Source organism: Protopterus annectens, chromosome 3.part1 (genome assembly GCF_019279795.1).
Source record: "Protopterus annectens isolate FY-2018-M chromosome 3.part1, PAN1.0, whole genome shotgun sequence".
NCBI classification, from domain to species: domain Eukaryota; kingdom Metazoa; phylum Chordata; order Ceratodontiformes; family Protopteridae; genus Protopterus; species Protopterus annectens.
In genome coordinates, this window is record NC_056732.1 from 1,334,860,930 (window position 1) to 1,334,888,249 (window position 27,320).

A 27,320-nucleotide genomic window follows, 5' to 3' on the forward strand; every position below is an offset into this window, starting at 1 on the left:
GGTGTCTGGAAAAGACCAATTCTTTGAAGGCCAGTTTCTGCTGAACCTCGGAGGTTGGACCTGCAGAAAATCCTTAACTGTTTGCACAGATTTTGCTTTTTCTTCCACTTTCTTTAGAATCTCCTGTGCAGGGGAGCCAAATAAACTTTGTTTCTCCATTGGAGCATCTAGGAGTTTAGCCTTGACATGGTCCAGCAAGGATTGTTCTTTTAGCCATGCATGCATGTCTAAGAATTACTGCCCCAGTCATAGCTGATCTAAATGAAGCTTCCAGTGCATCATAGCCACATTTTAAAAAATGATTACTGACCTGCTGAGAATTGTGTACCAAATCCTGAAGGGCCTTACGGTCTAAAGGTTCAGGAGAAGAAAGCTTTTTATTCAGCTGATCTAACAAATATTCCTGGTACTGTATCATATGGAATTGACAGTTTAAAGCCCTGGCAGAAAGAGTAGCAGATGTATAAACCTTTTTTCCCCATCTCTGTAATGCTCTTGACTCCCTTTCAGAGGGAAGTGGGTTTTTGGCAGTGGCAGCTGCAACACCTTTCGGGCCCTGAGAAATAGTTTCTGGGTTGGCAGCATGGGCCTTATACAAGTGGAAGTGGGAATCTGGAACCCTGTAGTATCTGTCAGGTTTGGCAGGGGCCGGAGGAAGTGAATCAGGGGCAGAGCTGACATCATTATATGCATCATCAACTACAGTTAGCACAGGTGGTATGGCTAAAGGCCTATGCTGTGGCAAGTGTAGGTTAGTCCTTAGTCTTTTTCTAGAATCAGAGAAATCCTGACCCTGCCATTGAAAGTGTTCCCTCATAGTGTGTAAAGTTTCCCCAAAGGAAAATTCCTCTGGAGGGGAAGCAGAAGGGATAGAGTCTTCTGCATCCGAGTCCTCATAAGGAGAGTATGGCCCTTCATGATCGTCTGACAAATCAGATCCATCCGAGGAGTAGTCAGAGGAGAAAGGTTCAGGGGGTTCAGTCCCGGGCCTTTTGTCAGGAGGAGGTTGGGAGGCCCTGTCTGGGTGAGGTTGGGAACCCCTAATCAGAGAAATAAGGTCCTCAGCAAGACTGAGAATCTGGGAACTTGAGGAAGGTCTCTGAGAGGTTGATTTTGCAGGTAAAGCTGTAGTAATTTTAGCTGCTTTAGCTCTGGAGAAAGCCTTAATAGACATAGAAGCAGGGGGCCTAGCTGCCCCACGTGCAGGAGTGGAAATGTCCAAAGGAATGGTGTCGGACAATTCTCGTGCGCTTGCTTCTTCGGTAGGGATTTCTGTAGCCGACTCGGCCGGGGCCTCCCTGCCTCGGTTGTCGGAGGTATGATTTCGGCAGAAGGAAGAACTGCGGCCTCGGTTTCAGCCGAAACCGAGACACTCGCGGTAGGCCTAACCATGGTTTCAGACAAAACCGTGGGCCGCGAGTGTCGGTCCTTTTCCTTGCGTTTTTTGGCTAAATGTGTAGTCGGAGTCTCCGACGGCATTTTATATGAAAAAGCGGATCCAAAAAACTCTTCTGCAAACTCCGACCGACGTCTAAGAGTCCGTCGGTTGAAGGAGGCACAGGCTAAACAGGCTGATACGTCATGGTCTGGGCCTAAGCAAGGAAGGCAGTAGGAATGGAAATCCTTATGAGGTATTTGTTTCCCACAAGTTAAACAATTATTTACTTTGTCTGACATCGGATGAGGCAAGAAAGAGTCCCCAACGGGGTACTTAGCTTTTTAGAAGTCTTCGGTAGCTGAATCTCTGGATCTGACCGACCGGCACTTGCGAACAGCTTCTGCTTCGGGCACCGCGCGGCAAGAAAGACTGAGGAAAATGGCGTCGGCTGATGCCTTTATACCCCAGCAGCTGTGACGTCGGGGAAGATGCGACATCAGCCGAGACCAGACCCAGACTTTGGAATCCGGTCGACCGAAGGGCTGCCAGAGGCAGGACAACCCATATGTTATGACTGCAGATGCATCCTTGAAGGACATCATCGATATCTGTGCAGTAACAGAAACCTGGTTCAAGGCTCCCGAGAGCACCCCAGCACTACCAGGTTTATACCTCATACCATGCTTTTCGGCCGCAAAACTTGGACTGAACCACAAAAGGAGGGGGAGTATCAATATTCGTCAAAGATACCCACACCTCCAGGTTGGTGGCACAGCACGAAGCATCAGAGACTATCCATGTGCAACTAACAGTGGGTAAAACTGCCTTCCAGTTTACAGCCTGCTACAGACCACCCTCCCAAACCCAGGAACCCCACTCGGCCTTCCTGAGAACACTGGAAAATATGAAGGTCTCTCCAAACACCATTATATTGGGCAACTTCAACTACCCAAACATAGACTGGGAGCATTACTCTAGCTCCAACATCCTAGCCCAAAGGTTCCTAGAATTTATAAACTCAAATGCTATGGAACAACTTGTTACCACTCCCACAAGAGGGGAAAACATATTGGACCTGATCATCACCAACATGGGGACTCTAGACCAGAAGTGCATCCCTCACTGGTAAGATCAGACCATAAACTAATCTCACTGGATATTCACATCCCGACCCCACCCCCTGCCCAGAAAACCACAGTGAAAAACTTCTCTAAAGCAAATTTCACACTCCTCAAAACCATGGTGGAATCCTTCAAAGCCCCCGGGCCTGTGGAAAATACGGCCCAGACTGCAGAATCCTTTACAAACGCATTCTATGAACACCTTCAGGAATGCATGGATCTTGCAATCCCAAATAAAACCAAGACCCAATCCTCCAAAGGCAGACGTCCTGTCTGGTGGACCCCAGCCATAAACAAACTATACAATAAAAAGAGGAAGCTACTACATGATAGAGCAAAATCCCAAAAAGGGAAGGCATCTCTGATCAGTATTAGCAAAAATCTACGGGCACTCATAAAATCGTCTAAGGCCAGCTTCAAGAGAAAAATTGCACAGGACACTAAGGATAACCACAAGGCTTTCTTTAGTTATGTTAGGAACCTGGGTGGGAATTCCCAGATATGCTCAGAATTAGTCCAAAATGACAAAAAATACACCGAACCCACAGACATTGCCAACATCCTAGCTGACAGGTTCAGTGCAAACTCCCCCCCCCCCCCACCAAAAGGGCAAATATCTATCCCAGCAGAGTGCTGCCCCCCTGACATCTCAGATGCTCAAGAAAGAGCCGCCCTCTCCAAAACAAAAAACACAGCATCAATGGGACCAGACGGTGTCCCGGGCTGCGTCCTACATGAACTCCAAAAAGAGCTAAACCCGAACATAAAACTACTGTTCAATCTCAGCCTTACTACAGGATATGTACCCAAAGAGTGGCATACAGCAACAGTGGTCCCTCTCCACAAAGGTGGTGCCTCAACAGATCCTGGAAACTATTACCCCATAAGCCTGACTAGCTTGGTCTGCAAAGCAATGGAAAGGATCATCATAGACCTCATAAATCCATTAAGTACAGAAGAAGTAATTAGGGACCTGGGGACCCAAGTTGATAGCCATCTCTCTTTTGACAACCACGTGGCCAAAGTGGTTAGAAGAACATTTTATATAGCCCACCTAATCATGAAGGGATTCACATCTAGATCAGGGGAGGTCATCGTGCCTCTTTACTCATCCCTCATCATGCCCATAATTGAGTACAATGCCCCTTTTGGGATGTACCTTACCAGACACCTGCAGCAACTGGAAAGACCCCAAAAGTACCTCACCAAGAGGATCAAAGGGCTCAAACAGATGCCATATGCTGCCCGGTTAAAGAAACTCCAGCTCTACTTAGTGGCATACCGCCTGCTCAGAGGCGATCTGTGCCTGACGTATAAAGCCATGTCCAACCCGGAATTAATGGACATGCTGCACCTCAGAAAATCCAAATCCCATCGAGCTACGCGCTCGAGAGACTTGAACCTCAGCACTGAAATAAATAGGGCATGCTGGAGGGACAGATTCATAACTCAGAGGCTCCCTTCACTCTGGAATAAAATCCCAGTCCAGGTTAGGCAGAGTCCCTCATTGGCTCTCTTCAACAGGAATCTTGATGAGTGGATGGGAGATCGTAGGTTTACCCCGGGTATCACTTCTGTGTCACTGTTAGACAGAGGCACAGTATACTAACCTCGAAAAAGGGCATAGCAACATTCATTTAAAATGGGTGGCGAAAGCCAAACACACTCTGGCTAGGCTTATAAATGCCCTAGGGCAGATAGCCTAGTATGAACCTATGAACCTATGAAAGACAGGGTTGCTGGAACATCAGAGAGCTGATAATGTAAGGCAGATACAGAAACTTTTTAAGAAAAGTCTGAAACATTTGCAAATAGTAATTTGGGGGCAGGCATCTTTTAAGTCTAGCTTTAACATGAAAACTATTAAGGGAACAAGAAGTAAAGGGTCTGAAGGGATAACATTTTCAGCTTTGGGATCTTGGAAAAAGGCAAAGAAAGGCAAGGTAAGGCAAAGCAAGATCGAGTACAAGCCTTCAAGTCCCTCCTTTTTTCTTTGACACTAGAAAAAAATCCCTAAATAAAACACTTTGCCATCTGGGAGGTAGAAAATGGTTCTGTGACTCCTTGAGATAATATTTGTTTCAGATATGGATATGAGAGTTTTATATGGGATTACTGGGCAAGGTAAAAGCCTCTGGAAAGAAGGGAGGGAGTCACATTGTCAAGTGTACCTCTTGTCGAATGACTTTCAGAACCTATTTGAAACAATATGGTGTCACAAAAAAGAAGGTATAGACTCATTGAGATCGCTGGCGGGGGGGGGGGGGTTTGAGACTGAAAAGGCAAAATGTTATTATGAATGAGGTCTGAACTCCAGCTATCCAAGTTTTGCCAGCCTTTCTTACTACTCCTACAGTCATACGTGTGACTTTAGGGCTGACTCCTGTGGCAGCCACCCTCCTTCAGTAACATTCTTCTCACACAGAGAAAGGGATCATCAAGCTTCTCATTCCTTATTTGCCTAGTATCTGGACTAAACCTCAGACACGTACAACACTTCTTGATGTTCTGCCCCTCTACCTATAAATATAAACAATGTTAATGTGGGCTGCTGGTGGTGATCTGAGTTATCCCAAGAAAACTTTTGAGGGCTTAGATTTCTTCATCATCAAACACTGAAACTTTTTGACAAGACAAACTGGGCTAAAGATAAAAAAATGTGAAAGTTACCAGGAAAAAATGGAAAGCTTTCATTCAGGAATACCTCCCAAATGCCACGGGGTGAACTGCTAGCAAACAAATGTATCCCAAAATGGAGAAGCTAAAGAATGAAAAGAAATACCAAGAGGGTCCTCAAGAAGTAGCTTGCAGCTTTTACCTACTGAAGAAGGCTCTTTGAAATACGGGCAGCACAGTGGTGCAGTGGTTAGCTTTGTCACCTCACAACAAGAGGTTCTTCAGCTGGATTCCTGGCTAGGGTGCCTTCTGTGCAGAGTCTGCATGCCCTCCCTGCATTTGTGTGGGTTTTCTCTGGGTGTTCTGGTTTCCTCCCACATTCCAAACACATGCACCTGGAATGTTTCTTCCCGGACCTCTGCTAAAAATGGGTTATGTCCCCGTTGGACTTTCCCAGTAAACAAACCTTAAATAAATAAATAAATATGATCAACATGAACTAGTTTTCATTAGAGTGTTGGCTGTGGCATAATTACTGACCCACTCTACTCTGAATGTGTGTATCTTTTGAAAGGTGAGTATTTGTTTAACTCAGACAGTCAACAGCCCCATGACTCTGCTTTGCTGTGCTGAAAGGATGCCCACACCATCTTTGTTCTTCTTCACAAAATTCTTCTTCCCTTCATCACTGTTGTGATGTGGCCACAAGACATGTAAACAATACTAAAGTTATGCTCTTACCAATGAGCTTAACAGTGGTGTTACTGCCTTTTTTATTCTGCTGATTATGTCACAACTCCAGCACAAATGGTCATTTCACTGACTATGTTATACTTTTAGCACATAAGTGGAGTCTGAGTGTCTCATGATAATCTTATGATCTTATTTGGGCTGATATCTATTTCAACAACTGCACTCCCAGCAACAATGAACTCTCAAAACTGCTGTCTGCTAGTGTCACCTTTATTCCTTCTCCAGCTGAGCAGCAGTTGCATAACTCCTCCTCACAGGAGGGACCACTAACTCTCCAAAGGATGGAACTCATTTAAATGAGATGCAATTATACAAATTCTATTCAGTAAAATGTCACTTGTTAGTAGTTTCTATAACTTACTCCAAGGGTTTGTGATCCCAAAGTTATCTACACCATTCACCAAGTCAGGTCTGTCCGAATGGGATTTACTGAAGAGAAACTATAAACTTGATGCCAAGTAGCTAACCTCTTAAACAGATGCCAAGGAGTGAAGCACAGAGATATTCAACTAGGTAGCCAGGGACCTGACCCTGGTCCTACCTTAGGGATGCAGTATATAATATCAGCGGCAGACCTTCCTATCATGCCCATTCAAGATGTCTCTACAGCATTAAGCTTTTACCCTGTAGAGAAAAGGCAGCATTAGTTACTTCATCCTATCATTTGCCTCCAATAGTAACTGCATCCTAAGCTTGTTCTCAAATCCAAGTAATATAGACAGATGTCTTGTATCAGCCCCAGTGGGTACCAGTGGACCTGCTCATTTATACAATGGTGTAACTGCATGACAATGTCTCATGGCCCACAATATTAGATTAGTACTCTAGTTTACTAAAGTCCCACATAATCTCATCCAACCACCTAGATTGACCTACTGAAAACCCCTGTACCGCCTGCAAAAAAGCTCATCTCTTATTCCAGCTCCTCAATAATATCAATTACAAAGACATTACACTGGATGTCCCCAGCTCTGTGGTACAGACAAATAAAGTCCTGACTGTGACCTACAGGCTGGGTGTTGGAAGAGTCAGGGTGGTGGAGGGTAGTAGCGGTGTGAACCTTTAGCGATGCAACCAGCCAGGGAGAAAGGATTTTGTGACTCCCACCTGGTATACCTGTCTCTATGGGTAAAGGCACGAGGCTGTTTCAAAAGGCAGTTTACCAGTCGATTAATGGCAGTTCATGCATGGTGTGTGTGTTGGAATTTGCATACTCCCATGGAGAAGCATAGGTAGCTCCGGCAGTGATGTGGATACTCATGTTACCACTAAGGTGGGGTTGGGGGATAAGAAAACACAGACACTTAAGTTATGGCTGCCTGGGTAATGAACATAACTCGACTAGGGGTCTACTTTAATTAAACAAAAGCAGAATCTGTCGAATATGAATCCGTCGACACAAAGAGCGAAACGTGACAACGACAAGCATGCACAACCACAAAATTTAAACATCGAAACCGCAATAATCGGCCAACCCCACCACCCGTAACATACTACCTACACAAACACAACAACAAAAAACACATACATACACTAACCAAAACCCTACTACTAACCCTAAATTAAAGCACCAAAACCCCACTTGTAACCCTACACTAAACCCCACATACACAACTATCCATGCACTACCCTTAACCCCTCCCTAACCCTAAGGTCCATAACAAACGCACACTTACTCTACAGAACTATACCCACACAAAGTAAGTATTCCACACACATACATTTAACAAAACCCTACACTAAACCTTACATACATTACCTATCTATGCACTTACCTTAACCCGCACCCTAACCCTAAGGTCCATAAACACTTACCTTATGGAGCTATACCACAGATGGTCCAACTATGACAATTCGACATTTTTGATTTCGCTATTTAGTGCGTTTGACGTTACTGCTTTTCGCTGTTTATGTGTCGACGGATTTGTATTCGACGGATTCCACTTTCGTTTAATTAAAGTAGTCCCCTTGGCTAGAAGTAATCTGACAGAGAAATGAATGGACTCTGACAGCCCTAGCCTCAGAATGGAACAAAAGGCTGCCGAACTTTTGCTACAGTGGAAATAAATGGATAGGTGTGGTAACAGCTTGATAGTCAACAGGCAGAGGGGAATAAATAAGATATAGTGTTAAAAAATGTTAAACGGGCTACTTCAAAGATGGCACTTCAGGATCAAATCAATGACCTTCCCCTTTTCATAAAATTTACTTATGACACCACTTTGTACCATTTATATTACTGTTATCTCCCATTCTGTCACCACCTTCTATTATATTACTTTTATCTCCGAGCTCAGTGCATCAGTCTCTGTCTGTAGCTTAGCTACTTAAATTTTCACAAGCCTTCTACGAGAAATATAATTACAGGCCAGACTGTTGCTTGGGCAAGTCACTTACACGGCTGCCCCAATCTATAACTCTAGTTAACTACATAGAAAAATGACTGTTATTTGTTTGGTCCAAAATTTCTAGTGTTAATACATGCTTTCAGGAAACCTTCTTCCAGATGGCTGCACATGTGATAAATTCTGTAATTTTCTTCTTTACTAGAGTAAGACTAACCTACAGTCCCCATACTTTTCTTTACTCCCACCTTCGTAAGCAAGTTGAATGTCTGCAGCATCTTCCTCTCACGAGCAGCCGCATACAACCTGTTGCCTACAAATAAATATAATTCACTGAATTCTCTCTGCTCCTTCTACTGTCTCTAATCTCAAAGCTTTCAAGCTCCACCAGGAATATGGCCTTTAACCAGAGAGAAGTCCATTTCCTTCGCATATTAATCTAACTGTAACCCTTTGTCTTCATCTTCTGCTGACAATATGAGAGACAGATTTTTATCTACTCTGGTGGGTTTCCCCAGTCCAATTCCATCCACTCCATTCTCACAGTTTCTCTTTAAGTATTATTATACAGCCAATTTCTTCCCTTTAACTAGTGTAATTAAATGTTCTGTCCTTTCTTTTACTGCAGAACTGTATTCTACTCTCATTGCAGATTTATCCTCTGGGTGCTTTCTTATCACTTTTGTATTTATTTAGATTAACAAGCATGCCTTTCTCCAACTATATTTTCCTGTGTCTATGAAGTCTGCTTGCCACCTTTTGTACTTTATGTTGCATATATCAGAAAGCCACAGAGGAATGCCCCTTTTTATCATGTAAAACTGCATTGCTAATGTTTGCTATTCTCTGTACAGTCCATTTTAGAGTGGCCCACTGCTCCATTACTCTTGCATCATTGCCAAAGCAAGTTACAAGCAAATCTTAGTAATATGTCCTCTAGCTAGCTAGTTAACAGAGTAGGTGGGTTGGTTCAAATACCTTTTATAGTTACAAGTGGGGTCAAAAAGTATAAATAATGTCATCATGTTAAGGTCTAACTTTGAGAAGTCCAACATCGGCTTCATTCTATACACATGACAAAGCAAATGTCTTCAGGCTGAACTAAACTACATGATAATTAAGAGACTCAAAAACAAAGTCAACTGGCCATTCATATAATTATGACTATTAAGACTAGCTCAATGGCATGGAGAGATGCAGCCCTGATTGCAACCCAGAGAAGTGGAGTTCGATTAGCAGCTCTGGCACTGAAGGAACCAGGTAGGGAGGGAGAAGAGTGAAGGGATATGATCCACTCAACTCTCCTGGGGGGTTTGGGAGAGATGTTTAGACTCGTAGGTACAAAAGGCAGTGGAATTTCCTTGTGGAGACAGAAGTAACCACTGCTAAAAGTTTCAAGGGTGGGGGTTAGGGTTGCTTGGAGGGAACATCCCTTGCAGAAGTGAGAAGACGGCCTCTGCAGACATATTACATTCCATAACATGTCCTCTTCTCAATGCTTTGCCAGATGTGTGTACAGAATAGGGCTTAAAGCAAAGAACAGAACCACCCCTTATGGCTGTTTGAATGATGGCCGTTCCCAGTCAACCCTCACCTGTTTGACTGGCCAAGAAGGGGTTTGATGATCAACAGACAGCAGTGGCAAAACAGCAAATAAAATATGTACATCATATATATATATATATATATATATATATATATATATATATATATATATATATATATACACACATATATATATATATATATGTATTTATATATATATATATGTATATATATATATGTATATATATATATATATATATATATATATATCTCCATACATATATATACATATACATGTTTATACACACACACACACACACGCACAGACACACACAGCCATCTCTCAATATTCCTACAAATCATGTTATTATTTTGTCACTATTGAACATTTTTTGAATTCTATACAGTAAACTGAATTAAGAAGAAATTTAAGCCAGGCTTTCAAACCACACATATGTACATACCTCTCCTCCGTTAACAAAATCTAAAACGAAATACAGCTTGTCTGATGTCTGGAATGAATAGTGCAACCCAACCAAGAAAGGATGCTTCACATTTTGGACAAGGACATTGCGCTCAGCCATGATGTGTTTTTGCTGAAAGACAAAGGCAAACATGAAAAATAACACTGATGCAGTATTCACTTAGGAATATTTCTATGTTTCCATGCTCAGGTTTAAAGACACAGAATAAGCTGCTTTAAAGGTGAAATGCTTAATGAGAGAATAGGCTGACTATGTACCATTCTTTGTTGTTGGCCCCTTTCATTATCCTGCCATACATGCTGCTGTAACCCATCCCTACCCATAAAAACCCTTTGCACCATTTGCAGTTGTATGTGATTTTGTTAGCCGAAAAGCAATCTCAGCTTTTTTTTTCAGTAAAATAGCAATTTTAATGGTTTATTTATTTTCATCAGAGAAAGATTCCAAAAGACGAAACAATCCTCAATTAGCACTGACGGGTTTAGCTGCATTGTGGTGAAACTGTGTTTTAATGTTTAGATATCCTTGTGAGCATCCTTACTTCACAAAGACCATCACAAACTCAATATGTACATACACACTGGTAGTTATAACTTTTACCATAGAAAGTAGTGAATAATGAAATATTACTTCTGACAGACCATCATCAACTCATTTTCTATCAGTGTATTAGCACTTAACGCTTTTAAGAACAGAAAGAAGAATGCTATGAAATACTACTTAGCTGTCATAAATTTCTTCATCAATAGATGGCTACCTTGTCATCCATCTTCTGGGAAATTTTACATGTTGAGGTTTCAGCCAATGATTAGAAAAGAATAAGCTTAATACTTAACCTAGTAATATCAAAATTGATATCTAAAAGGTATGCAGTAAAACAAGTCTTTTGCCTGATATACCTTTCCAAGAGGTTTTTCAATACAAATAATTAAGTCCACCCATTTAAATTAGATGGTTTAAAGAAAGAATGGTGATGTTTATGAGGAAATAACAAAGAAAATTATTAAAGGTGAGTAATACCTCTGATGCATAATTAGGATAGGAAAAAGGGGGAGGCTGCCCCAGGTGTAAGCTATTAGCATTTGCAAATGGTGCATGAAACGAGTACTAGCATTTATATAAGAGGCCATCACGGCTAAATGCCGATACTGCTATATCCACAGAGCTCAGTATGTTATTAACTGTTGCAAACAGCCTGCTACAATTAAATTTTAAGACCTTTTTGTTCACCTTGGGAAGATTTTTTTGTTTGGTCTTCAATGCTTGTCCAAAGAGACACAACTTCAAGACATCAGATGACCCAGTTACACCACTGTTGTACTCTACAATGGATTAACTTACTACTTCTTCCTTGTACTTCAAGGTTGACTCCTTGCAATCTCAATCAACCATGGGGGGGGGGGGGGGTGCCAATCCACTATTGTAGAAATAAACTTCTGTATCCCACAGTCCGGTAGGTGGTATCTTCTGCAAACTAAAATTTTAAAAGATAATACTTCATAGAGGTGTGAGCTAGCTAACAAATGACAGCCAGGGAAATTTCTTCAACGAAAAAGTGTCTGGCAGCTGCTTTTCTACAAGAAAAGATACCACATGGGCCCATGATTCTGGACCAGTGGTGATATAGATGAGTTCTCAAGTTTAGTTCAGTCAGTAAATCAGCTAATTAATTATTTCCACATAGCCAAAAAAAAGCTCCTCCCTTAAGAATTAAAAATACTTTCCAGTCTCCACTCTTGCTTGCCTGCTATAACTGGTTCCCACTCAAATACCTCCTGCTAGATAGCACAGTCAAAACGCTTTAAGTATTTCTTACAATACTAAATTTTACAGCATCAAATTTAGACCTGCTTCCTGTCTTATGCCAGATTCAAAACATCTGATGAAACTCACAGGTAAAACAATCCATCCATACACAATCATCAAAATTAATTTGCTGCCTTTTACCAAGCCAAAAATGACCACAAATAAATTTAATTACTTTACCAAACTGAAAACATCTCATAGAAAAATACTAGAATATTATGACACTGTCGAAAGATTATCTAAACCAGATAAACAAAATCAACCCTCTCCAAATCTGTGTGACACATCTTATAATAAAGTACGCTCTTTTAATACTCATTTTAATAGTCACCTCCATTGTATGACACACCACATTTTCCAGTGACATTAACACCACATCATATAATGCAGCATACATTTTTTACATCAGTTACCCAGATAAAAAAATCTCCTCCTGATCTATCTAATCAAAAATAACTTCCTATTCTACACCCAACATGATTTCAAACCCTATTCTAAACAGTCATATACAATACCTCTTCACAAAGGTGTCACCTCTTTGCGGCTACTAGGCAAAGTTAATGTTCTGCCTCCACTAATAAAAAATTCAGAGAAATGCATCCACAAGCATCTCCTAACCTACCTAATCAAAAATAACTTTCTACTCCATAGCTAACATGGTTTTAAACCCTATTTGAGTACTAAATCAGCCTTACTGTCTTTTCTAGATAATATACAGAAAGATTAAAATTAAGGACACCATGGTGCTGCAATATCCCTAGACTATGATGCTGTATCACATAAGTTACTTCTTTATAGACTTAGCTACAGCTTATCTAAACAATCCTGTATTGATTTGTGATTGACTGTGCAGTAGCTTGGTAAGAGAAGTATTTATCTGAATTCATATTTTATTTTTTACTACTGTTTTCAGTGTGTGCGAAGGGATTGCTCGTAGACAACAAGATTTACACACTGATTCATATTTTGCTGTTTTACCATTAATCTTCTCTGTTAGTTGTTAGAAAGGGATAGGTTTTAGACAGGCAAACTCTAACCATACCAAGAGGCCTAGTCATCTATAAAGTCCACAGACTGCAGAGATGACAATCCAGAGCTTATTCTAAACAATCCAGTCTTGGTTTGTGATTTACTGATCTTTAGTGTTAAAAAGAGGTGTGACTGTGAGCCATAGTGACCAGCGAGCTACTGAGTACTTTTACACATAATATAAAGGAATTCCAGCTTTTGTGTGACTTTCACAACTTGTACGGTCAGAGGAACAACTTTACTTATTTAATTCAAATTTAGTTGTATATTGTTTGTGTGACTTTTCTCTTAAAGGTTGATTAAGTTTTCTTTGAATTCTGTGGTAACGGATTTCATTATTCTTTTCTTTTGGATTTTTGTAGTCATTTGCTACTGAATATGGATTCTTAAATGAGTATACCATTAATGATTTGCTAAAGTACAAATATCTTGTTGCAGTGTAATAAATGCTATGTATATTTAAAGGTAATACCTGAAAACACTGGTGGTCTGTGCTCCTCATGTCAGAAGTTGGATGATTTGCTTACCACTACTAGTAGTAAATTTAGAATTACTGATGATGATTGCACTTAGGTTCATAGGTAGGCACTAGGTTATCTGCCCAAAGGCATTTATAAGCCTAGCCAGAATGTGTTGGCTTTCGCCACCCCCTTAGATTAGTTCCCTGTGCCTCTGTCCAGCAGAGCCACTGAAGTGATCACTGGGGTAACATTTCTGTTTCCCATCCTCTCGTCAAGGTTTCTCTTGAAAAGGGTTAGCGGGGAGCTCTGCCTAATGTAGATTGGAATCTTGTTCCAGAGCATGGGAAGTCTCTGGGACAGGAATCTATCCCTTCAGCACATCCTATTTATTGTTGTGGTGAGGTTTAGATCCCTGGAGCGTGTGGCTCGAGGTGATATGGTTTTCTTTAGGTGGAGCATATCCATCAATTCTGGGTTGGACATGGCCTTTTATGTCAGGCAGAGATCACCTCTGAGTAGGCAGTAGGCAGTATGCAACCGAGTACAGCTGGAGTTTATTCAGTCGAGCTGCATAGGGCATCTGCTTGAGGCCAGTGATCCTCTTGGTGAGGTACTTCTGTGGTCTTTCCAGTTGTTGCAGGTGTCTTGTAAGGTACATCCCAAATGGGGCATTGTACTCTATGATGGGTCTGATGAGTGATGCATAGAGGGGCCCAATGACCTCATTCGATCTGGATACAAACCCTTTTGTGATTAGGTGGGCCATATAGAAGGATTTTCTAACCACTTTGGCAATGTGATTATCAAAGGAGAGGTTACTATCTACTTGGGTCCCCAGATCCCTTATTACATCTTCCGTATTTAGGGGGCTACCACCTATGTGGTAGTTTGTGGGTACTTTGTTTTTTCCAAAGGGGATGACTATGCACATTTTGGCATTTAGCTTGAGGCCATGGTTTTGACACCGGGTATCTGTCTCAGTGAGACCATTTTGGAGGATGTCTGTGTCAGCCTGAGAGTCAATTACAGCCCCTACTTTGTAGTCGTCTGCAAACTTGGTCAGCCATAGTCCTCCTGTGCTTGCCTGTACCTCTGAGAAGTATATGCCGAACAGAAGGGGTCCTAGGACTGAGCCTTGGGGAATGCCACTCATAACCGGTTTAGAGTCAGACCTAGCTCCCATAACTCTTACCATGTGGGTTCTGTCCATGAGCCAGCTGGCAACCCATCTCGTGACGTAGGGGTTTATGTTCAGGCTGGTGAGCTTGTCTATAATACCTGAGTGGGGAATGGTGTCGAAGGCCTTTGCAAGGTCTAGGTAGGCTGGGTGGACCACCTTTCCCTAGTCTATAGCTTTGGTAACTGTCTCAAAGTCCACCAGGTTTAGGAGGCATGATCTGTCCTTAACAAAGCCAAACTGGGTAGGGTCCAGTGTTTGGAGGTTTCCAATGTCTCTGTTAATGAGATCCATGATGATGCACTCCATAGCTTTGCAGACCAAGCTAGTCAGGCTTATAGGGCGATAGTTCCCAGGGTCTGTTGTGGCTCCACCTTTGTGGAGTGGAATAATTGTTGCTGTGCGCCACTCAGTGGGCACGTAGCCTGTGGAGAGGCTAAGTTTAAACAGTGTATTTAGGTGAGGGGTTAGTTCATCTTTGAGCTTGTGTAGGATGCAGTCTGGTCCCATTGATGCTGTGTTTTTGGCTTTGGAGAGGGCTGTTTTAACCTGAGTGTCTGTGATTTCAGGGGCACTACATTCTTCTGGTATAGTTATGGGCCCTTTTGGGGGTGAGAGGGGGGTGAAGTTTGCACGGAACTTGTCTGCCAGGATATTGGCTATATCGGTCGGTTCAGTGTATTTTGTGCCATTCTGCACTAACTCTGAGGAGATCTGAGAATTGCCACTTAGATTCTTGACATAGCTAAAGAATGCCTTGTGGTTATCTTTGGAGTCCATGGCAATTTTTCTTTCGAAGTTAGCCTTGGATGATTTTATGAGGGAATGTAGTTTCTTGCTGATACTGATCAGGGATGTCTTCCCTTCTTTGGATTTTACTCTTTTCTGTACTAGTTTCCTCCTTCTATTGTATAGCTTGTTTATGGCAGGGGTCCACCAGACTGGTTTCCTTTTCTTGGAGGAGTGAGTCTTGGTTTTGTTTGGGATAGCACGATCCATGCATTCTTGTAGGTGCCCGTAGATTGCATTAGTAAAGGATTTTTCAGCTTGGACAGCGTTATCCTTTAGCATGCGGGCTCTGAAACTTCCCACTTCAGTCTTAAGTAACGTGAAGTTTGCTTTTGAAAAGTTTTTCACGGTGGTTTCTTTGACCATGGGTGGTGGCGGAATGTGGAGATCCAGAGTGATTAGTTTATGGTTAGATCTAACCAGCGAGGGGTTGACCTCTGGTGTGGAACACCGGTCTCCCATGTTGGTGATGACCAGGTCCAATATGCTGTCACCTCTGGTGGGGTTGTTGACCAGTTGATCCAGGGCATTTGAGTATATAAATTTTAGGAAATGTTGGGCAAGGGAGTTTGTACTTGAGTAGTTCTCCCAGTTAATGTTTGGGTAATTGAAATCACCCAATATCAAGGTGTTTGGTAGGACCTTTATGTTTCCCAGTGTTTCCAGAAATGCAGAGTGGGGTTCCTGGGACATGGTGCATGATCTGTAGCAAGCTATAATTTGAATAGCAGTTTTGCCCATTGTTAGTTGCACGTGGATGATCTCTGAAGCATCGTGCTGTGCCACTAACCTGGAGGTGTGGGTATCCTTGATGAATATGAATACTCCCCCGCCTTTTGTATTTCGGTCCGGGTTTTGAGGCCGAAATGTATGGTATGAGGTGTAGCCTGGTAGTGCTGGGATGCTCTCTGGAGCCTTAAACCAGGTTTCTGTTACTGCACATATATCGATTTTCTCCATACTGAGGAGTGTCTTGAGTGCATGCATTTTGAGGTTTAGACTTCTGGCATTGAGTAGCATTACCCTCAGTTTTTTGTTACTTGTGCTATTTACGGTGGTGGGTTTGCCTTTTGAGCCTTGCCTAAAAAAGGCACTATGGGGGTGGCAAGAGCCTTGGCCAGTATTCGAAAGCCTAAGGGTGACAGGTGCAAGCTGTCTCTAGCGAAGCAGTGTGGCTTGTCGAGCATGTCATCCCAGTCTGACAGACACTGGATCCCCTTTGAATGATATCAGAAGCTTAGCCAATTGTTGAAATTGATAATTTTTTCTCTATACCATGGTATCATTCTTGGTGAGGGCAGGATGCTACTCAGGGTCAGGGTCATACCGGCCTGGGCTACTTGATCAGAGAGAGCTCCTCCATTTCTCTTTTCATGTAGTCCAGTGAGGTACGGCTCAGGTCATTCACACCAACATGAACAATGACAGAGTCATATTTGTACTTATTCTGGAGTGACCTGAGTGCTTGTGTTATGTGGCAGATCCTGGCACCCGACAGGCAGCTAACAGTAACCTTCTTGTTCAGCCTAGTGAGTGGGATGTCAGTGTGCCTGACTATAGAGTCACCTATTACTAGTGTGTTGGGTATGTTATTTTGCCTTAAGAGCTGTGATTGTGTGGCACACTGGTTATGTGAAGTATGTGTTTCATGGTTTGTGTTGGGGGGTGGTGGTTGCTTGGATGTCTGCTTTGGAGGTCTCTGTTGCTTCTACTGATTTTTATTTAGAGCCTCTGAGTACGTTTTCGTGCATTTATGTGTGTTTTTTGCCGGTGCTGGTTTCATAGGTCTATGTGAGACTGGTGGTGTGATGCAAGTAATTCCCTCCTCCTCTTGACTGTCTGGTCCAGTCTTGGGTTGAGAGAGCTTAGCCTCCAGTTTGGCTGTATAATTGCATCTCTCACATGTATTAGTGTTTGGTGGAAGGAGGAGAGGGTTGTCTGTGTACATGAGGCAATTGTAACATTGCCTCAAAATGCCCAGATTCACCAGTTGGACTGGAGAGTACACCTGAAACTGCCCTTTGGACATGCCTGGATAGGTACAGTGAACTGTATTACTGATTGGCTGGTAAGGTCGAATAGAGAGCCTTGTCGTTCTCTACAGTATAGGGGGGTCTAGTGCTAATGTTTATTAGTGCTTGTTAAGAGTTTTGAGCAAGTGCCTGTATGAGAAGTGAATGGTTTGACTGCTTAAGTTGAAAGTTTGTCTAGTTCCAAGGGAAGAATTGAAGAGCAGAATTTGTGGAGCTGGGAATAGTTAAACCCTAGCTAACCGGCACTGCCCAGCACGCAAAACCACACAAATGCAGGTTTTACAGAAGGGAAATGAAAGAGAGAAATTAGCCCATAAATGGCCAATAAACTAGTAATTTATGGGCTGAAACTAGTCCTCCAGGGACCGATAGGATGCTCAAAGCTCCCTTCTATCCAAGTAAGGTATGGGCAAACACAGAAATTTGTAACACAGCCCTAAATTCACTACTAACCTGAAAACTGGACTATACTATCTTAGAAAGGCAGGAAAACAAGTATATTTTTTTTTTGGGTTTTTTTTCAGAAAATAAAGCAGATACAATCAAAAAAACATTTGAACACTGAACTGAAAGTTCCAATGTTGAAAATCTGGGTTACTGGTAACATTTCTGCAGTGGAGGCAAGCTCCTCTGCACCTAGCATGCTCCCCACACCCCCTGCTTATTATATATTCCAACACCGAGATTGCACTACAGTGAGAAAAGGGTACATTTCCTGATCCCCACTGCAGTGCAATCTGTTATCAGAACTTTGATTCTACATTAGTGAATGTACACTACCATTCGCTAATGTGGAGTCGAGTATTTTCCAGATCAGTATTACGAGAACTTGAAAACAGCCTGTCTGCCTTCCAAGCTTCGCATAAGTGCTGATCTAAATTTTGACAGTAAACCCTTATAATTTACCCAATCATTTTCAGTCAAACATTACATAGCTCATTTAAGTCCTGCCTTCTTCAAAACCTCATTCCTCTCCTGTATGTATTGTTCCCATATTTTTCTTTGTAGTTCGCTCCTACTCTTTTATAAACTTTTCAATTCCAGTTGTTTTACCTCTGTTACTATAGTCACTTCTTCTAGTATAGTTGGTTTAGATTTTGATTTCCATTTTCTAGTAACTGTTTTTTTTTTGGCAGCCACCATAATTAGACACAGCAAGGCTTTACCATGTCTAGGCAATTCCCATTTTGTATCATTGCTCAGCAAAATCATCTCCCTCATTATACCAATATGCTCACCCAGCATCTCTGACACTGCATCCCGCAGGGAATCCTAAAAATCCACCAACTCACTGCACCGCCAGAAAATATGTTCCCAGTTACCTCTTTCTTCCCTGTCACACCTCCAAAATTTGCTATCTACCTGAGGGAAAATTCTCTGGAGTCTACCTGGGGTATAAAGATATCTATGTAAACATTTCCAAGGAAAAATCCGAAATCTTCTAGATTTTGTTGCATATTTGGGAGACATACATATATATATCCTCCCATTGTTTCTTTGTGAATTGCTTATCCAGTCTCTCTTCCAAATCCTTTCTAATCTCCTCTGATTGATGCTTATACTTATCGTGCAATATTTTATATGCTCTACTAATTATTCCTTTTTTAATGGCAGCTTCTGTTCTAGATTCTACTAAAAACTCTACCAGTGCTGGTTTTTCGTTTAGGACCCCACCCCACCTATTTCTTTCTCTTTACCTATCCTCTGATATCAATCCTTGATAGGGAAGGCATTCTCTAACCTGCAGTCCAAATAAATTCTTGGCATCTTCCCATTCTATCATCTTTCTTTCTCTAGTTATTTGCTCCCAATACCTTGGTTCCTTTGCCAGTTTTCTCCAATAAATTCCAGCCCTTTCTTGCCCATTGTCTATATCCCTAATTGCACTCATCCCTATCGGCAGAATCTCCTTTCTCCATTCCAGTGTTGGCTTAGTTCTTAGGATACTTTCTGCTATTTTACAGATGTAATATTCTGTATGATTATTGTTATTCTCCTTAAAGGTCTGCATCCAAAATCCCAATCTCTCCTTGTTTCTTGAGCTTCCCCCCTGTTTCACCATCATCCCTTTCTACTTTGAAGTATAGTTTTCTCCTTGTGCTATGTATTGCAGCCTTAACTGTGTAGCTCTGAAATACCCCATTCAAATTGGGTAATCCCAATCTGCCCTGTTCTACTGGAGGAATCAGCTGATCCCACTTGACTCTTGCAGTATTCTCTCCAAGATAAAGTCCTTCAGCTCTTTATTAATTGCTAGCCAAAACTTCTCCTCTGGTTAATAAAAATATAACTGACCTGTGTATAAGACTATTTGGAGTAAAACATTTTAACTGCTTGTATTTTACTATCCATATCCATATAACAAATCTTCCACTTTCTCAGTTTTTGTATCATCTTCTGTTTAGTCTCTTCCCACATACCCTTAGATGCCACACCACAATAATTTGAATCCATATTCCTAAATACTTCATTTTATCATGTCCCCATAAATATGGATATTGTTGAACCAATTCATATGTGGGTACATACTTTACCACTATTGCCTTTGTTTTAGCTTCATTAATTTTGTATACCAAAAAGATTTGAAACCGTCTCAAAATGTACCACAACACTGTAATGTCTCTTTCTGGTTTTGTCAGGTATAAAATATTATCATCTGCAAATAGAGCCAGCTTTTCTTGACTACCATCCCAATTTTATCCTTGAATTTCTGAGTCCCTTATTTTCTTTGCCAATGGTTCTAAATATAATGCAAATAACAATGGGGGAAAGAGGACACCACTGCCTAGATCTCTGCTCAAGCACTCAAGCAAAAATTATCAGAGAGGACCCCACCCACTTAAATTTTCACCTCCAATCCCTCATTTATCCACCTAATCAACCTTCCAATTTTTTTTTTAAGAAATGTTATTTATTTACATTTGTTTACCGGGTAGTGTCCAACTGGGCTGGTGGCCCGTTTTCAGTGGAGACCCAGGGAGAAAAGCTCCACACATAAACAATACAGAACAGAAAACAAAAAAAGAAACAATCTACATTACTATATTAACAGAAATGCAAATACTGCCATTGCTCTGCTCATAAAGCCCAGCTTACTCTGTCAAATGCTTGCTCTGCATCAAGACCCAGCAACAACAAAAGTATTTTCTTACATTCTGCTTCTTTCTGGATCCTCATTTTAAGATTCTTGAATAAAGCTAGGGAGATAGAGACTTTGGTTTAAGGTAAACGTGGATACTACTTTAGGCTTAAAAAGAAAGAGTGGTTTTCAAAGAAACCCTATCACTGTGAAAAAATTAAATATGGCTGACCCACCATAAGACCTTGCAAGTCAGATATTCTTCTTGAAGAGGTCAGAGCAATGATTAAGACCATTTTACACAGCAAAAAAACTCAAGTCAGTCTGATGAGCTAGCTCAAAGGGACCAAGTGCAATGGTATAGAGTAATGGGCAGGAAGTTCAAAACCCAAGTATGGACAATTTTGATTCTTTTTAATAAACTAGAAAAAGAAGTGAAGCGTCTGATATATCAATCACAAAACAGCACCAATGTCAGTTATTTTCATTGTAAAACATTTATAGTGTTTGATATTTGTTTATAACAATATTAGCCAGTAAAGTCATCATTAATCAGCCCCATGTCAGTCTTTTATAACACTGGGGCAGTTTTCTGAGTTCTAGTATACTTTTTATGGAGCAATAATAATTAAGCCTTGGTTTTCTAAAAGGAGTTCAGTTTCAGCTGCCACAACAGCTCACGTTTTTCTAAAAGATTAGAGATGTCTCCTTGTAATTCTAAAAGGTCCACACGGGTAATTTGAAATTTAAAGCTAGTGTGTATTTTTTGAAGCTGTAGGTACCGAGCCAGTGTGTTATTCCTGCACTTGGCTCTAATTTCAGAAAGATGGACAGAAATCCTTCTTTTAAGTCTGTTGAGCATTTTTCCCCACATAAAATGCTTAACAGTCATTGCAGCTCATCCTATAAACCATATTCCTTGAGTTACAGTCACTTCCTGCGTTAGTTTTAATCAGTTTCTTTAAATAAGGGCAGAAAAAGACATGTCTCCCTCCTGTATGTGCTGACAAAAGACACAGTTGGCTCCACACTTATTGGTGCATGTATCTTGTGGTGTGGGCTTGCCTTCAACCCAACTCCTGATGTTTCTGGCTTTCCTATGCACTAAAGAAGGGGCTTCTCTACGGATGTCGATTAAATATGAGCTTTTAGTAATTATGGCCCATTTCTCTCTAATAACATTAATGATGCTGTGATAGTTAGCAGAAGAAGTCAAGATGCAACTGTCTTTAAATCTGTTGTCCATAGATTTCTTTAACACCCTCCTAAATGGACTGTTATGTGCTGGCACATTTGTACTTTTTAATTTAATTATAGGTTCCAAAATCCTTTTTAGCATATTGCTTTCATATCCCCTCATCAAAAAATCATTTTCAAGATAATTTAAGTTCTTAAGGAAGGGTTCCATTTTTGTGGTGATCCTAATCAACCTATAGCCCTGGGATGTAACAATGTTACATTTTGTCCTGGTGGGATGGAGACTCTTATTATGTAGCAGGAGGTTTACTCCGGTAGGATTTCTGTAAAGATCTGTGTCAGTTTTACCTTGGTCCAAGACTTAAGTAATCTTCATATCTAAGAAGACTGCCAAGGTGAGGCTTTGGGAAGAGGTGAAATGCAGGAAGCTGGCAGTTTGACTTAGATAGCTGATAAACTTTTCTAATTTAGCACTGTCTCCTTTCCACACAATACAAATGTTATCAATAAAGCACAGATAAGCTGTGATATGTTGCATGTATTCTGTTGTTGTAAACATAATCCTCCTCCCACTTGCCTAGGGCTATGTTGTCTAGGCTAGGGGCCATGGCTATACCAGCCTTTTGCTTATAGTAATTTCCATTAAACTTAAAGAAATTGTAGCTAAGCACCATATCTAAAAGTTTACCTGCCCTTTCATGTTGTGCTGGGGTGCCATTGTTGTTTCTCCTGTAAGAATCGATCACTGTTTCAATACAATAATTATGTGGAAGTACAGTACATAATGATTCAACATCTGCTGTTAATAAAATACTGACAACATCAACTGTAACATTTTTTATTTTCCTTAAAAAATCATTATAGTTTTTTTGTGTGTGAAATGTTCTTCTCAGCCAGTGCTTGTAGCAAGAAATCCGGTTAAATGGCAGCAGCTTCGGTCAGGGACCCCCCACTTGCAACCACTGGCCTTTAAGGAGGGTTTTCTCTATTTTTATGTGGCTTAGGGATTCCAAAGAATTTAGGCAAGCGAGGGAAGGTGTCTGTAGATAGTCAAACAAGTTATCTGGTAACTAACCATCATCATAAAGTGCAGTCAAGGCTGTGTACCAGTTGTTGTACAATGCCTTAATCTCTTCTAAAGTTAAAGATTTATAATAGTTTGAGTCACTCAGCATTTCTTCTATCTTTTGGTTATAGCTGCTGGTATCAGTAACAATACCCCCTCCCTTGTCAGCCTTCTTAACCTGTAGAGACTTATCTCTGCCTAACTCTAACTGCTTTTTTTCTCACCTTTGTTAAGGTTGTAGAACTTTCTCCCCACTGGTTTTTGCAGTAGTTTCCTAATGTCCATTTCACACACGACATCTAGAATGGTATAAGGAAGGGCAGTGATTACTTGGTCTGTTTATTATTTCTTCCATCATTTTTTTCTGTATCAGATTTGCCAGTTCTTTTTCTTAGTGGTATCAAATTTGCCATGGAACAGAACTTTCAAATTCAGTTTTCTGACACAGGATTTTCAGTCAAACAGTACCGGTGGTGTGTCAGATATGCAGTGGGGAACAAAAGTTAATCTCTTTGAAAGTACACTAATCTCAATGTCAGTAAGTTCTTTTTTGGAGTGATTCTAAACAATGGGGTAAGTTAATAATGTGGCTGGTTTCTCCACCTGGTTCTGCATCCTGGGGTGTAATTGGGCTCCCCCAAGTATTTCATTTTCCTCACTCCTGTCCATTGCTTGGTTCTTCACTCTGCTGGAGAGAGTCTGGCTGGGGTTGGGGATCATCGAAACTCCTCTTGTGCCCTCTGGAGTCTCGAGGGATTGTAGTAGTAATCTTCCAGGTGACTCTGGTAGAACTGACCTCCTCTGGTGCTCTGACATTAGTCCTGGTAATGGTTTTGGTAATGGTCCTGTTGGTGTTGTGGTTGATGTCTGTACTGATGGTAATGTCTCTCTTGGTGGTGTTGGTCTCAGTGTTCCAGATGCTGCTCTTGGTAGCTGTGTTGTCTGTGGTCTCAGTTGTCCTGTTGGTTCTGGATCTGGTGTTGGGTCTCTTTGTGGTTCAGGTATTCTTCCAATATATCTCTGACAGTTCTGGTCTATTCTGTGATTCTGGATCTTGTTCTGATCTAGGTACCCCTGCCCCTCGTTGCACCTCTGAGGTGTGCAGGTAGCCAGGGGTATCTGTGAATATGGTGGTACTGGGGGGAACTTGTTCCATCTGTGTCATGCCTCCATCCAGTTCTGTGTGTCAATTTCCCTCTCAAAAAAACTGCTTGGGTCTGCTGTCACATTGGTGGTATCTTTTGTAGGCTCTGTTTAATCTTCTGTTACCATGTCTATAGTTGTAGTTAAAAAAAATCCTCTATCTTTAAGCATGTTCTTTTGTTTTATTGAGTCTCTCAGGGTCATCCTTATCTTCCTGATCCCTTTTCATCTTGTTTAGTTTATGTTCTTTAATGGATTGTTCAAAGCCTTTTACCCTCTCTCTCAGAAGATCAAACCTTGTATTAAGGTCTACATGGTTCTCATTAATATAGTCATCCCCAGCTCTGAGAGTAAGCTTTAGTTGCCTCCTGTGTAGCCAGGTTATTTTAAGGAGCAGTCTTATGAGGTTGTAGTTGGCACTGGTTAAGGTTTCAAATCATTCATCTGTCAGGGTTTCATTCATATTATTCCACATAGGCTTCCTGTTAAGGCACAGTCCCGTTTGCATAATTGGCATGGCTTGGAGAACTGTTGTTACATATATTATTAACTGGACTGATGAGATACATAACAAATAGAATGCATTTAGGAAAGGATGCGGTTATTGTCTACATAGATCACTTAACCCCTATAAAACAAGATAATGCCACTGGCAGCTATGGAATTCTGGATAAAATTATTCAGCAATCTGAGGATGCAGACCATATGGAAGGAAAGAAAGAAAGAAAAAAAGAAAGTCGTTCACAACAAATAAAGAAGGAAAAGAAGCTGATAAACGTCTGTAAAGCAAAGATAATACACACTAAGAAGGATACTGTTTTATTATGTAACACAGATTACGGGGAATGATAACATTATTTTATCATAAAATCTTCAATCTACAGAAAAGGGCATCATTTTTTCCAAAAGAGATGGTAGAAAAAGGAGGCAAGGGGCAGGTGAAAAGGAAAAAATCAAAACTGAACATGGAAGGATTGAAGAACATTACTGCAAGAAAAAAGAGGAGAAAAACAGAAGGTGACAACATGGCTCAAGCTGTGGATGTACAAAGCCAGCTGGATAAGAATTATATACTTGCAAGTGTAATAAGCAATGAAAACAGTGGGATTAATAAGACTAATTAATAAGACTAATGGTGATGAAGATCACTCCTTTGTAACAACTGACAGAGTAGATATACTTAAGATCTGGTCAGAAAATATATTCTTGTAAGTGGAGATGTAATTATTACAGGAAATGATGAATACTTTTGCAATGAAGATAATGAACATTGAATACTGTTAATGATTGCCAGGAGCCAAAATAGAGGATGTAGGCAGGCCTTAGAATGTCTTAATGTAAGGAAAGTATGGATCTGATTTTATTCATGCCAGTATAAACTATATTATTCACAAGGACTCTCTGACTGTTAACAGGGAACTTACAGCCGTCTTAACATAGTTTGTACAGGTGTTAGGACATATTTTTTTACAAATCACATACAGAAAGGAGAGGCATGTCACTATGAATGAAAAGATTTTTTGGGTAAATACCTACATGAAAAAATGTCCTGTTTTAAAATCAAAGAAATGTGAATAGCATCCAAGACTAATTTTGGGCACACATGTTCAGGCAGGATGGCGTGGACTTGTAAAAATCAGGAAGGAGAATTTTTGTATCACATATTTTGCAATATTTGACAAACACAATGAATGTTTTTTTTTTTTTTGGCCAGGTCAGAAATTTAACAGTTCACGGATAGCAGGATTTGATGCATCTCTGTTGGTTGTTAATGCTAGGAGCATTAATAATTTTTTTATTGGATAATTTGCTACATTTCCACAATACTGATGCTGTTATTTTATTGTGAAACATGATTAAAAGAACAATGACTGGAAACCAGTTCTGTCAGGGTATAAATGTTGGGAGGGTGGCCTAATGGTTAAGGTGTTTGCCTTACAAACACAAGGTAAAGGGTTTGAGTCTCACAAGGGATAATTGGCTAGGCTTAAAATGGCTCGCAAGGGCAGTTAGCTTAGTACTAATCTCTGAACCTATGAACCTGTAACAGACATTCTAACAATAAATCAGGTGGTGGTGTTATGATACGGATTAAAGATAGTTATGAGACCTGTGATTATTACATGTTCATTGATAACACCGATAATACAGTACGTGTAATTGTGACGATAAAGACAACCCTGAAACATATAACAATTGTTGGAGTGTATAGACCACCAATGTGAAGTGCTGATGACCTAGTCCTAGAGGAATTCATACATTTCTTGCATGAAGCACAAGAGTGAAGAAAAATGGTGGCTGGGGACTTAAATTTACCAGAAACAGACTGGAATTAAACATTAGTAAGGAAATTATTCAAGTTATATGTTCAGGAACAACAATTGCTTCAGAATGCAAAAACTACCAGGGTACTGAGCATACTGGACATTATTTGTGTTCCTAAAGAAATTACTGTTACTTCATAACAAGTTTTACCACTGCTGATTTGCAGTGATCGTGGGGTCATAAATGTTAATTTGTTGCTAGATAATTCTGCCAAATTGAAATCTAAACCAATGCACAGAAGATTCATAACACATTATATGGAAGCATCACATACCAGTGGAAGCATGGAGGTACTTAGGAGAAATGGCAGTGGAATTTTTAACCAGACTGTTTAATGAAATTTTGGAAAGTCAGAGGATGCCTGAGGAGTGGAGAAAAAGTGTTTTGGTACCTATCTTTAAGAATAAGGGTGATGTGCAGAGCTGCAGTAACTACAGAGGGATAAAATTGATCAGTCACAGCTTGAAGTTATAGGAAAGAGTAGTGGAAGCTAGTTTAAGAAGGGAGGTGATGATTAGTGATCAGCAATATGGTTTCATGCCAGGAAAGAGCACTACAGATGCAATATTTGCTCTGAAAGTGTTGTTGGAGAAATACAGAGAAGGTCAGAAGGAGTTGCATTGTGTCTTTGTGGACTTAGAGAAAGCATATGACAGGGTGCCTAGAGAGGAGTTGTGGTATTGTATGAGGAAGTCGGGAGTGGCAGAGAAGTAGGTAAGAGTGGTACAGGATATGTACAAGGGTAGTGTGACATTGGTGAGGACTGCGGTGGGAGTGAGAGATACATTTAAGGTGGAGGTGGGTTTACATCAAGGATCAGCTCTGAGCCCTTTCTTATTTGCAGTGGTGATGGACAGGTTGACAGATGAGATTAGACAGGAGGCCCCGTGGACTATGATGTTTGCAGATGACATTGTGATATGTAGTGAGAGTAGGGACCAGGTTGAGGAGACCCTGGAGAGGTGGAGATAT

The 27,320-nt window shown here is 40.9% G+C and overlaps 1 protein-coding gene across 2 annotated transcripts in view; it reads right to left on the reverse strand.

Moving 5' to 3' along the window:
* The window catches only part of SGK3 (serum/glucocorticoid regulated kinase family member 3), a 3,149,190-nt gene that overhangs the window by 566,863 nt on the left and 2,555,007 nt on the right, over positions 1 to 27,320 (reverse strand). For both annotated transcript variants that reach the window (XM_044067369.1, XM_044067370.1), the window contains exon 11: positions 10,223 to 10,354. In XM_044067369.1, the coding sequence (XP_043923304.1) occupies positions 10,223 to 10,354 (132 nt within the window). The remainder of the gene's footprint in view (positions 1 to 10,222; positions 10,355 to 27,320) is intronic.